This window comes from Diceros bicornis, chromosome 13 (assembly GCF_020826845.1).
Source record: "Diceros bicornis minor isolate mBicDic1 chromosome 13, mDicBic1.mat.cur, whole genome shotgun sequence".
NCBI lineage: Eukaryota > Metazoa > Chordata > Mammalia > Perissodactyla > Rhinocerotidae > Diceros > Diceros bicornis.
In genome coordinates, this window is record NC_080752.1 from 7,615,381 (window position 1) to 7,628,752 (window position 13,372).

A 13,372-nucleotide genomic window follows, 5' to 3' on the forward strand; every position below is an offset into this window, starting at 1 on the left:
CAGCTTCTGAAGCCACACTGCAGGGTGGAATTCTAGCTATGTGACTGCAGAACATTAAATGGGTTGTTTAACCTCTGTGCTGTCTGTGAAATGGGGATAAAACTGGTAGAGAGTTGTGAAAATTGAGCTACTAGACACACAGCAGTAAGTACAATGTTTCATATTTAATAAGTGCTAGCTATTTAAGCACATAAGGACAAAGATTTTGGTTTCATTTAATACTGTATCCACATATCCACAATGTCTAGGACATATGGTAAGCACACAATATATATTTTTGAATGAATGAATAAACTACATTCTACCACTCTCTCCAATCACACTGGCTTTTATTTCTTGAATATGCTAGGGCTATTTTTTTTAATAACAGCTTTATTGAGATATAATTCACATACTATAAAATTCACCCTTTTAAGGTGTACAATTCAGTGGCTTTTAGTATACTCATTTAATTGGGCAATCATCACTACTAATTTCAGAACATTTTCATCACCCAAAAAGAAACCCCATACCCATTAGCAGTCACCCCCCACCCCCAGTTCCCTCTCCCCCCAACCCTAGGCAACCATTAATCTATTTGTCTTTCTCTATGGATTTGCCTATTCTGTATATTTAATATAAATGGAATCATACAATATGTGGTCTTTGTGTCTGGCTTTTACTTGGCATGTTTTAATTTGTTTTTTTTTTCCCCCAAAGCCCCAGTAGATAGTTGTATGTCATAGTTGCACATCCTTCTAGTTGCTGTATGTGGGACGCGGCCTCAGCATGGCGGGAGAAGCGATGTGTCGGTGCGCGCCTGGGATCTGAACCAGGGCCGCCAGCAGCTGAGCGCGCGCACTTAACCACTAAGCCACCGGGCCGCCCCAACTTGGCATGTTTTAAAGTAGTATGTATCAGGGGGTGGGCCCCGTGGTTTAGCGGTTAAGTGCTCACACTCCGCTACTGGCGGCCCGGGTTCGGATCCCGGGTGTGCACCAACGCACCGCTTCTCCGGCCATGCTGAGGCGGCGTCCCACATACAGCAACTAGAAGGATGTGCAGCTATGACATACAACTATCTACTGAGGCTTTGGGGGAAAAAAATAAATAAATAAAGTAGTATGTATCAGTACTTCATTCCTTTTTATGGCCAAATAATATCCCATTGTAGGGCTATACCATAGTCCTCCCTTATCCACAGGGAATATGTCCCAAGACCCCCAGTGGATGCCTGAAACCACGGAAAGTACTGAACCCTACACATACTGTTTTTTCCTATACAAACATACCTGTGGTAAAGTTTAATTTATAAATTAGGTACCATAAGAGATTAGCAACAATAATAATTAAATAGAACAATTATAACAACACACTCTAATAAAAGCGTAGATCTTAGCAACCTCAGCATACGATTTTTTTTCTTTCCTTATTAAGATCTTTCACCTTTTCACTTAAAGGAAGCACTTTATGGCTACTCTTTGGCATCTCCAAATTGCCAGCATCACTACTCTTGCTCTCTGGGGCCATTATTAAGTAAAATAAGGGTTACTTGAACACAAGCACTGCGATACCATGACAGTCAATCTGATAACCTAGATGGCTACTAGGTGACTATTGGGCAGGTAACATATACAGCATGGATACACTGGACACAGGGATGATTCACATCCTGAGCAGGATGGTGTGAGATTTCATCATGCTACTCAGAATGGCGCACAATTTAAAACTTATGAATTGTTTATTTCTGTAATCTTCCACTGAATATTTTCAGACTGTTGTTGACTATGAGTAACTGAAACCATGGGAAGCAAAACCATGGATAAGGAGGGACTACTGTACCACCTTTTGTTTATCCATCAGTTGATGAACATTTGGTATTTTCCACTTTTTGCTATTATGAATAAATCATTTGTGCTATGAACATTCATGTACAAGTTTTTGAGCATATGTTTTCAATTCTCAGGTATATTCAAGTCTTTTGCCCATTTTTAAGTTGGATTGTCTTTATTGTTGACATGTAAGCACTCTCTACATATTCTGGATACTGGATCCTTATCAAATAGATGATTTGCAAATATTTTCCCTCATTCTCTCGGTTGTCTTTTCACTTTCTTGATGGCGTCCTCTGAAGCACAAAAGTTTTTTTTTTTTGTTTTTTGTTTTTTTGTGTGTGTATATGTGTGTGTGTGTGTGTGTGTGTGTGAGGAAGATCAGCCCTGTGCTAACATCTGCCAATCCTCCTCTTTTTTTGCTGAGGAAGACTGGCCCTGGGCTAACATCCATGCCCATCTTCCTCCACTTTATATGGGACACCGCCACAGCATGGCTTGCCAAGTGGTGCTTCCGTGCACGCCCGGGATCCGAACCGGCAAACCCCAGGCCGCGGCAGCAGAGCGCGCGCACTTAACTGCTTGCGCCACCGGGCCGCCCCACAAAAGTTTTTAATTTTGATGAAGTCCAACTTATCTTTTTTCTTTTGTTGCTTGTGCATTTGGTGTCATATCTAAGAATCCATTGCCAAATCCAAGGCTGTGAAGATTTATGTTTTCTTCTAAGAGTTTTATGATCTTATATTTAGGTCATTGATCCATTTTCAGTTAATTTTTGTAGATGATGTGAGGTAGCAGTCCAAATTCATTCTTTTGCACGTGAATATCCAGTTTCTCCAGCACTATTTATTGAAAAGACTATTCTTTCCCCCATTGAATTGTCTTGGCACTCTTGTTGAAGTCAATTAACCATAGATGTATGGGCTTTAAATGCTATTCCGTTGGTCTGTGTCTGTCCTCATGCCAATACTACACTGTTTGGTTCCTGTAGTTTGTAATAAGTTTTGAAATCAGGAAATGTGAGTCCTCCAACTTTGTTCTTTTTCAATATTGTTTTGGCTGTTCGGGGCCCCTTGCAATTCCATATGAATTTGAGGATCAGCTTTTCCATTTCTGCAAAAAAGGCTGATGGGATTTTGATAGGGATTGCACTGAATCTGTAAATCGCTTTGGGTAGTGTTGCCATCTTAACAATATTAAGTCTTCCAATCTATGAACACAAGATGTCTTTCCATTTACTCAGGTCTTCTTTAATTTCTCTCAACACTGTTTTATAGTTTTCAGTGTACAAATCTTTCACCTCCTTAAATTTATTTCCTAGGTATTTTATTCTTTTGGATGCTATTGCAAAAGGAATTATTTTTCTTAAGTTCCTTTTCAGATTGTTCATTGCTGGTGTATAGAAACACAGCTGATTTTTGTGCGTTTATCTTTGACCTTGCAACTTTGCTGAATTTGTTTATTAACTCTAATAGTTGTTTTTTTTCCCTAGACTCTGGGATTTTCTATATATAGGATCATGTCACCTGTGAATAGACAGTTTGATTTCTTCCTTTCCAATTAGGATGCCTTTTATTTCTTGCCTAATTGCCCTAGCTAGAATACCCAGTACAATTTTAAATAAAAGTGGTGAGTGTGGACATCCTTGTCTTGTTCATGATCACTAAGTATGATGTTAGCTGTGGGGTTTTTGTAGATGGCCTTTATCAGTTGGAGGAAATTCACTTCTGTTTCTAGTTTATTCAGTGTTTTTAGCATGAAAGGGTGTTGGATTTTGTCAAATGCTTTTTTCTGTTTTGAGGTGATCATGCAATTTTTCCCCTTTATTCCATTTTATATATATATATTTTTTTTTTGGTGAGGAAGATTGGCCCTGAGCTAACAGCTGTGCCCATCTTCCTCTATTTTGTATGTGGGATGCCGCCACAGCACGGCTTGATGTTCTAGGTCCGCACCCAGGATCCAAACCCGCAAAGCCCGGGCCACCAAAGCAGAGCACACAAACTTAACCACTACGCCACCAGGCCAGCCCCCTATTATTCCATTAATAAGGTGTATTATATTAGTTGATTTTTAGATGTTAAACCAACCTTGCAAACCTGGGATAAATCCCACTTTCTCATGATATCACACATACACAGTTAAAGGCTATACGTTAGCCTTTAGTTCCTGCTTGTGCAGATCTTCAAGTTCAGCCATATCTCACTGCTATTAGGGCCTGTTCAGGTCTTTCCTGGGCATATACTCAGCCCTGCATATGATGTGGCCTTCTAGACTCCCAGTTACATGTAGGGAGTTTTTCAAATCCCTCTATTCCCATTTTTCCTTCTAAGTTTTGTTTTGTTTGTCAGCCTCTTGTTAGCCCTGACTAGTGATGCCGCCTCAGGCAGCTGTGTCACCCCTGACTTTTTTTAAACAAACACCCTAGGGCTAGGACTGTTCCCAGGGTGAGCTCTGAGTGAGGTCAAATAAAGACAAGCCCTGAGAAGGGAGCTTTCGGTGAGCTGTCAGATAGGTCAAATGGTGGCAGTTCTTTGGGGATGGGCTTTTGAGGAGCTCCAGACCCATTCTTCCCCCTGCAGTTGCTGTTGGGCTGTCTTGTCCACAGCTACTACAGTTGGGAGGCTATTGGTTTTCAAAGCCACTGTGGAGCTAGGAGAAGGGGATGGGATTAGGGCAAATTAAAAAGCAACAAAGATCACTGTTCCAAGATTCAGCTGTTTTTCTTGAATAAATGCTCCTTGGATTGTCGCAAGCCTTTAGTTAATTTCAGAGTTCTGGAAAAGTTGATTTTGACAGCTTTGGACAGTATTCTCGTGGCTTTCACAGAGAACTGGTTTTTCAAAGGTCCTTACTCCACCATTCCAGAAGTGCTTACCCGTCTCAGGGCTTTTTACACTTGCTGTTCCCTCTGCCTGGAACCATCTGCTCTTCAAAAGGCTTTTTTTCTCTCAGGTCTCAGTTTACCCCAGGTCTCTGTTACCCCGGAGAAGCCAGCTCAGAGCATCCTATCTCAAGTTTGCCCCTCTGCCCCATGACAGTACACTGTTGTCTTCACAGCATTTATTGCAATCTAATTATCTTGTCTGGTCCAGGAGAGTTCATGCTTCAAATAAGTCTTTCATTGTAAAGATTCTCCAGGATCCAATACCAATTGTTCTTAATTTCTAGTGGCACTAGTCTGCAAAACTACATGACCTTAACCAGCAGCATTTTATAATGCCCTCAGGCACAGAGGGTGGATTAATCCCAGGTTTAAGGATTTACAGGGTGAGGAGCTGGTGAAGGTTAAGGTTGAGGGAAGTCAAGATGCTCATATGTAGGCACCCCAAACATGACAGGAGTAGTATTAGAGAAAGTGATAGTGAGTCAGGATATAAAATCTTCTAGGCACAAGTTAGTGAGAACCAGAAATTATAGAAACTGGAGTAAGAAGGAGTAGTGAGGGGCCAGCCTGGTGGGGTAGTAGTTAAGTTCATGCACTCCGCTTTGGTGGCCCAGGGTTCACAGGTTCAGATCCCGCGCACAGACCTACGCACCACTCATCAAGCCATACTGTGGTGGTGTCCCATATACAAAATAGAGGAAGATGGGCACAGATGTTAGCTCAGGGCCAATCTTCCTCAGCAAAAAGAGGAGGATGGGCAATGGATGTTAGCTCATGGCCAATCTTTCTCACACACACACAAAAAAAAGTAGTAGTGAGTGTTATGTTCTTATCACACAATATTCAAAGCTTGTGGGTTTCTAGGGAGGACAGAGTAAGAATGGTCTGAAATTGGCAATGAAGACCATGGGGCACACCTGTCTCCCATCTACAGAACAGGAGTGTAGTCATCCTCCACTTGAGAAGGTTGGCAAGGAAAAGTTGTCTGAGAGAATCAGATTTCTGTTAGAAGGAAAAGGAAAAGGAAACATTCAGAAGGCAAAGGAAACTTTCAGAGAAGAATTTGAAGATATAAAGGATTTTTCTGATGAATGACACAGGACATAGTGAGATTTTAGGAAATGGAGAATGGTGGGAGATTGGTTTAAAAAAAGATAATATAATAACCTATGTCAGACTTAGAATATGGGTGAGAGATATAATTTAGATGATTTTTTAAGGTGACTAATGAAAATAGGGACAAAGGCATGATACAATTAATGTTAATTGTCTCAAAGCAAATGGAGTGGTGGCCAGGCTAGGGTGTTGGAAGGGAGCAGGAGAGAGGATCTCTCCAGGGCGACATGGAATTGCGAGCCCCTATTTGACTTCTGCTAAAGCAAGAGTAGAGATCCGGAGGGCATGGTGTGGGACACGGAGAACTGTCTTACTCTGATTTCAAGACCTCCAGGGGTCCCTCTTGAATATTGCCCCCAGAGATTCAGATGCATTTATAATTAGTCTGCTACTCAAGCACATTAAAAAAAAAAAAAAAAAGATGCTCATGTGATACAGACTGGCTGACAGGTGGACCACTGGGTTAGGCGGATAGAGGAGTGAGACCATAGTGGGTGCGGGTGGGAAACATGAGGCTCGAGCTCTTCCAAGCTTCAGACTCATCTTTCCAACTACTTGCAATACAAAGAATAGCCACCTATATGTCCCACAGGCAATTGAAACTCATCCTAAGATCGAACTTTCTAGAAACTTGCCTCTCCTGTGTTCTCTATTAATTGGTGTCACCCCACCATTCATGTGGTTTCCCAGGAAAGAAATCTCATGTCACTCTTTTCTCATCCCCATAATCCAGTCGATCACAATATTCCATCACCTAACAAGTGCCCCTTCAATCCATCTTCTCCTTTTTATGCCTAATGCAACTGCCTTTTCCTTTTCTTGTGCCAAAAAGCTGGAAGATGGAGAGATGAATGAGATATCTGCACTACTCTAAGACCTCTCAGTCTACTGGGAAAACCCACTGAATACAATGTGGCAAGTAGAACAAGTAGGCTCAAACATTTGAGTGCCATTCAAATATTAAGTGCTTACTAAATGCCAGGCATTATTCTAGGTGTTGTAAATATAGTAGTAAACAACACAAAGTTTCTACTTTCATGTTTATATTTTAGTGGGGAAGACAGATAATAAGCATGTAAAAAACATTAGTATTAAGGTAAAGGTCAGACAGTGTTGCTACTTTAGAAAGGAGACTAAGCTTTTTTTTTTTCATTTAAAACCATAAAAACATTCTTAGCTCATGAGCCAGTCAGTGTACCGTAGTGTGCCAACCCTGGCATACAGAAATACAAGAATATGGTCGAGATCATAGGAGAAGAGCATTTTCTGTCAGAGCATGAAGGCCTGAGGCAGGAACAAAAGGTCAGAGTGCCTGGAGTTGAGTGAGGGGGACAGTAGCAGATAAGCAGTCAAATTAGTAAGTCAAAGAGATAAGCAGAAGCCAGATATTCCTCAGTCTTCCAGGCCATGGTAAGGAATTTAGATTTTATTCTGAATGTGCCAGTAGAAAGTTGAAGATAAAGGAGAAAGAATGGATAATGTTGAAAGAATCTCTTCTAAGGGACAGGATAGAATCTGGAGCCAAGTGTAAAAGGGCTTGTATATTAGGCAGTTTACTCGTTTAAAAAATGGCCCTTCTGCTCCGCTTCCTCTCCAGCCACCAGCCCAATTCTCTCCTCCCCTTTAAAGTCATACTTCTCAAAAGAATTGTCTACATATACTCTTTTTTTTTAACTTCCCATTCTGTTTCAAGTTTTTGCAAAAAACTAATCAAGTTTTTGCCCACTCCCCTGCACAGAAACTGCCCTTGCCAATGTCACCAAGGATTTTCAGGTTACTAAATCCAATAACTACTTTTTAGTCTTCGTTTTCACTAGCCTTCATAGTAACATTAGACCATAATACCATCCTGTGCTGGCTCTCCTTGTGCCACTCTAATCGCTCCTTCTGTCAACTTTGCTAGCTTCTTTTCTTTACCTGGTGTTAAATGTTGACATTCCTCAACTCTTGGATCTCAACCATATTCTTTTTTTTTTGCAAAGAAGATCAGCCTTGAGCTGACATTCATGCCAATCCTCCTCTTTTTGCTGAGGAAGACTGGCCCTGGGCTAACATCCGTGCCCATCTTCCTCCACTTTATATGGGACGCTGCCATAGCATGGCCTGACAAGCAGTGCGTTGGTGCGCCCCGGACCCGAACCCGGGGTCGCCAGCAGCAGAGCGCGCGCACTTAACCGCTACGCCACGGGGCCGGCCCCCTTGACCATATTCTTGTATTTCTTTATGCCAGAGGCTGGCACACTACTGTACACTGACTGGCTCGTGAGCTAAGACTGTTTTTAAATGTTTGAAAAAAATTCAAAAGCATAATCTTTCATGACAGGTGAATCCAATACCCATAACGTTTTATTGGAACACAGCCACACCCATTCGTTTACTATTATCTATGGCTGCTTTCACACTACAACAGCAAAGTTGAGTAGGTGTGACACAGACCCTATAGCCCACAAAGCCTAAACTATTTACATGCTTACCCTTTACATGAAAAGTTTGCTTACTGCTTTCTCCCTAGGTTCCATTCATTCTGGTGACTCTAATTACCATTTGTATACCAACGATTCCCAAAGTAACATCTCTGTCCAGGTCTCTTCTATAAAGATGACCAGACATGAACATCCAGCTGCCCGTCATTCCCACTTACGAGTCACCAAGATCTAAAAATGAACATGTTGAGGACAGCTCCTACCTTAGCCTACCCCACCTCAGTAAATGGCACCAATATTCATCCAATTGATCAAGTGAGGAATTAGGAATCTTTGACACACCTCCCTCTCCCTAACCTCCCACGTCCAGTCTATGACCAAACCCTTCAAAACAAAACCCAAGTCCACCACTTGTTTCCATCTCTTCTGCCTTCCACCTTTCTCCAACGCACCCACACCCGCATCTCTCATCCTGGACTACAGCAATAGCTTCTAAAACAAGCCTTTTCAAAACGTAAACAAAGTTAGGCTACTCCCTTTCGGTTGTGCCCTAGGGCTCTCAACCTCTCGAACGCTGGCACAGCCGCTGACCCCGCGGGACTCGCCCTCCCAGCCTCTCCCCAGGACGTCAGAGCTCAGACGGCCCTTCCACCTCCGGAGGCCCCGGCGCGGTCGCAGAAACGTAAATAACGCGCCCGGAAAAGACGTAAAGGGGGCGGGACAGCGTTTTACAAATCGGACCGTGACGCTCTGCGTTTTCTCTTTGCAGCCAGCGCCGAGCGATGGGTGAGTTGTGTTGTGCGGCGGGGTCGGGGTAGTGAGGCGAGCTCAATCCGGCGCCATCCTGCCTCGCAGCCAAGCTAGGACTGCGGGCGCCCCCACCCCCGGCTATCTGCAGTCCTGAGGCGGGTGGTGCTCGGGTTTTGGCCGCCGAGGCCCGCTCCGGAGGCTGCCAGGGCTCAGGCGGCCCGCGGCACCAACATGGCTGCCGCGGGAAAGGGTCCGGGCTGGGCCGCACATGAGTGATGACACCTTGGTGACGCTGTGGACTGCCGAGTGCGCAGTGGGGACGCCAACCTTGGAGAGCTGAGCGTGCGGCCCGCCCGGCGCGGGGGTCGGGAGCTGGTGAGGCGACCGCCCCGGGTCCAAGGGCTCAAAGCTTCCGCCCGCTCCCACATTCAGGCATCTCTCGGGACAACTGGCACAAGCGCCGCAAGACCGGGGGCAAGAGAAAGCCCTACCACAAGAAGCGGAAGTATGAGCTGGGCCGCCCCGCCGCCAACACGAAGGTGCGTCTGGGGGCTCCCCACCCGGCTCGCTTCCCCCTGCTCGCCGTGGGGCGGCCTCCGCGTGTGGTCGCTGCCTCTTTGCGGGGCTCGGGGCCTTGTTTTAGGGACAGGGTGGTCTCACCTTGACGGGTTGGGTAACTCCTAAACAGACCGCACGGAGACGCGCTGTGTCCTCCCTGGGCCTTGAGGGGCGCCTGGAGGAGTGGGCTCCTCACACAGTAATCAGAAGCCCCTTGCATGGAGACAATTCTCGGTGTCTGGAGTCAGGTTTTCCCTCTTGGAGGTAACTAGAGTGATGAAAAAGTATCCTTAGGCGTGGTTGTGGCCGTCTTGGTCACCTGTGTGCCACTTGCCAGTGCTAGGACTCGTCATAGTTACACTGACTGTTGCCTCCGGCCCGCCCAGGTTCCTTTCGCTCTCTTGTCCCGCTCTCCTGGATAACCGAGTTCCCGTCGCCTTGTGTTTTCCAGATTGGCCCCCGCCGCATACACACAGTCCGTGTGCGGGGAGGCAACAAGAAGTACCGCGCCTTAAGGCTGGACGTGGGGAACTTCTCCTGGGGCTCCGAGTGTGAGTGAGGCCCTGCAGGAGTGGGTGGGAGCTCAGCACCTAAACCTTTCTAAGCTTCAGTAAGTGCCTTGAGCAGGAAGTCCATGGCCTCCACCAAGATACTGAAGTTGCTCCTTGTTGCAAGACCTTGAGTGTTGTGGTAGCTGAAGGGAGTTCTCTCCATCCTGTCCTGTCTCTTAAGTCCTGTAGCCTCAGGGATTGGGCGTGAATCTAGAGAGTGGGTATGGTTGCCAGCCACCTCTGGAAAGATGGGTTTGTGGAAGATGAGCTGCTGCCCCACAGCTAGGTAAAGGCTTAGAGTTCCCTGGCCCTTAGACCCTACTAGGGTGGGCCGGGGGAGCAAGGCCAGTTGGCCTCTGGTTTACATGACTTAACTTCTGAATTTCTCCTGTAAACAGGTTGTACGCGCAAAACTAGGATTATTGATGTTGTCTACAACGCATCCAACAACGAACTGGTCCGCACTAAGACCCTGGTGAAGAACTGCATCGTGCTCGTTGACAGCACACCGTACCGACAGTGGTACGAGTCCCACTACGCACTGCCCCTGGGCCGCAAGAAGGGGGCCAAGCTGGTGTGTGTTTGGGGAGCCAACTTCCCTATAGGGGGTGGGAAGAAGCCAACCTGATTCCAGCCTTCTTGTGATGAAAACTCTGTCCAGTTCTGCTACTGAAGGCAGAGAGATGAAAGCCTTTAGTGCTGAGGAAGGCGGCAGGGGTTGGGATGCACAGGGTTCGAGGCTATGGTGACATTCTGTCCCTGGCCTAGGGTTTGGGGAGCCCTGGCTAACCCATCTGTATCTCCTTTATTCAGACTCCTGAGGAGGAAGAAATTTTAAACAAAAAACGATCAAAGAAGATTCAGAAGAAATATGATGAAAGAAAAAAGAATGCTAAAATCAGCAGTCTTCTGGAGGAACAGTTCCAGCAGGGCAAGCTTCTTGGTGAGATGGCTGTTGCATTGGGGGAGTTGGGGTAATGAGATAAAGAGTGCCCTCTGTGTTTTACCCGTGCCTCAGTTCTTCTGACTGCCAGCCATGTGGTCTAGACTGTTCACCAGGAGAGTTTAATGATAGTAGCATACCGGCACAAATCAGAACATTTGGTCATCCCATTAGTGTTAAACTGAAATGGGAAATGGTGGGCAGGAGTCCGTAGGCCTGAAGTTGGCCTCTGCCTCTGAGTTTCAAGAGTATTTTGAGAAGTCCGTGTCCAGGCTGAGGGCCTGTCTCAGTGATGAAAACTTTGTCCAGTTCTGCTGCTGACTTTAAGTGATGATAAAGTATATCTGAGGAGACAGTAGGCTTCATGCCTGTCCCCAGGATACCTGAACCAGCATGGACTTATAAGGGGATACATAGGTTTGGGTAGCTCCACTTTGTCATTTTGCTAAAGACCGCATACTCTCTTGCAGCATGCATCGCCTCAAGACCAGGCCAGTGTGGCCGAGCAGATGGCTATGTGCTAGAGGGCAAGGAGCTGGAGTTCTATTTGAGAAAAATCAAGGCCCGGAAAGGCAAATAAGTCCTCCTTCCTCCTGTCTTAGCTCATGTAATAAAGGGGTTTATCGTTCTCTGTCCTGTGTTCATGTTGTCTGAACAGTCGCTCACGTGGCACACTGGAGTGCCCCAACTCCCTCTCCCTGAAGGCCAGGCCTGTTACGTGGACTGTGCCTTTCTGCAGTAGGGGGAAGCTTTCTCACCCTAAAAGCTGGTTTTAGTAGGAACGGGGATGTGGCATGCAGGCCGAGCAGAGATTGTACAAGGAAGGTATCCCAGAACTGGGGCCCCCAACAATATTGGGGTGTTGGCTGGACGATGATGGGAACCTGAAGCCATGCTGCCTCTGTAAGGTTGGCTCTTTTAGAGATCCTGTACCTCTATGCAGACCTTGGTTCTAAGGACTTAGTTCTGGGGCCGGCCTGGTGGCACAAGTGGTTAAGTGTGTGTGCTCTGCTGCGGCAGCCCGGGGTTCGACGGTTCGGATCCCGGGTACACACCAACACACTGCTTGGCAAGCTGTGGTGTGGCAGCATCCCATATAAAGTGAAGGAAGATGGGCATGGATGTTAGCCCAAGGCCAGTCTTCCTCAGCAAAAAAAAAAAAAAAGGATTGGCAGATGTTAGCATAGAGCTGATCTCACAAAAAAAAAAAAAAATTAAGGGCTTAGTTCTGTTTTCAGCCTGGGTTCATGGATGGTCTACAACCTTGGGATTGTGTTCCCAATTTCTTTTCTGCATTGTTGAGAGCAGGTTATACATGTTTACCTATGTGTATCTTGTCAGCTTTTGGATGTCTTTCTGAAGTTAGTTTTCCTGAACCCTAATCCCTTCACCTCTCATTATTCACAGGTATGTAATATTACCAGTGATTTCTGCATTGCTAAATCTCTTAAGGGTCAGCTCTGTCCTCAGCTTGGCTACATTGTTGTCTATCATCAGCATTTAAATGTGGTTTATGCTCCATCTTTCTAACTTTAGCCCAGACCTACTTGACACCCGCACTTGGATATCATAATCGGACTCTGAAAGCTCAACATGTTCAAAACTGATCACATTCTTAAGCTTTCCCTTTTCAAATAGTTTCTCAACTATTTGATCACAGCAAATAGTTGTCTTCATGCAACTGCTTAAATCAAAATCTTGGGTCATTCTGACCCTTATTCTTCTACTCCCACATCTGATGTCGTCACCAGATCTTGTTGGTTTAACCTTTAACACCACCTCTGCCATTCCGGTCACTTTTTTGCATCCTATTTGCTCTCAATGCTGTGTCTGTTGCCCCCACTGCAATCCCAGCAATCAGTGATCATTTTAAAAGATCAGATTTTTGACACAACAGCTTCCCATCCCAAAATCCTTACCAAATGGTATGGAACTCAGCATGACCTGGTCCCTTGTTGTATAGTGACTACCCTCCTGGCCTTACTGAACATATGCTCACTTGCTATTCTATTTGTTGGGTATGCTTTCTTTCAAATACCTACGTAGCTTACTCCCTCTAGGTCTTGGCTCTGTCCGTGAGTTCTTCCCTGATCACAGAATTTTAAATTGCAATCCTCTCCATGCTGTATCCTTTGCCCCTCTTATTTCTCCTTCGCATAAATTTTGCTCATTTTATTTGCTTGTTTTTCTCGCCGCCTCAGTGAGAACATTATTCCAAGGGAACAGGGCTATTTGTTTCCTGCCCTGCCTCCAGTACGTGGAAAAGTGCATGGCAATATACCAGGGACTCAAATATGTGCTAAATTAATGAGTTCAAAAGAAGTCGTCTTGGG

At 45.3% G+C, this 13,372-nt stretch overlaps 1 protein-coding gene and 4 non-coding genes across 5 annotated transcripts; all 5 read left to right on the forward strand.

Moving 5' to 3' along the window:
- Positions 1 to 8,963: 8,963 nt before the first annotated feature.
- RPS8 (ribosomal protein S8) lies at positions 8,964 to 11,670 on the forward strand. The gene is made up of 6 exons (XM_058552214.1): positions 8,964 to 9,023; positions 9,420 to 9,526; positions 9,997 to 10,096; positions 10,495 to 10,670; positions 10,910 to 11,039; positions 11,510 to 11,670. Exons 1-6 carry the CDS (start codon positions 9,020 to 9,022, stop codon positions 11,617 to 11,619), a joined length of 627 nt encoding a protein of 208 aa, XP_058408197.1. The 5' UTR covers positions 8,964 to 9,019; the 3' UTR covers positions 11,620 to 11,670.
- On the forward strand, positions 9,255 to 9,334 carry LOC131413268 (small nucleolar RNA SNORD55/SNORD39). The gene has a single exon (XR_009221931.1). It is a non-coding gene; the product is annotated as a small nucleolar RNA SNORD55/SNORD39 (small nucleolar RNA).
- On the forward strand, positions 9,812 to 9,915 carry LOC131413276 (small nucleolar RNA SNORD46). The gene has a single exon (XR_009221938.1). It is a non-coding gene; the product is annotated as a small nucleolar RNA SNORD46 (small nucleolar RNA).
- Positions 10,734 to 10,803, forward strand: LOC131413275 (small nucleolar RNA SNORD38). The gene has a single exon (XR_009221937.1). It is a non-coding gene; the product is annotated as a small nucleolar RNA SNORD38 (small nucleolar RNA).
- On the forward strand, positions 11,324 to 11,392 carry LOC131413274 (small nucleolar RNA SNORD38). The gene has a single exon (XR_009221936.1). It is a non-coding gene; the product is annotated as a small nucleolar RNA SNORD38 (small nucleolar RNA).
- Positions 11,671 to 13,372: the final 1,702 nt, after the last annotated feature.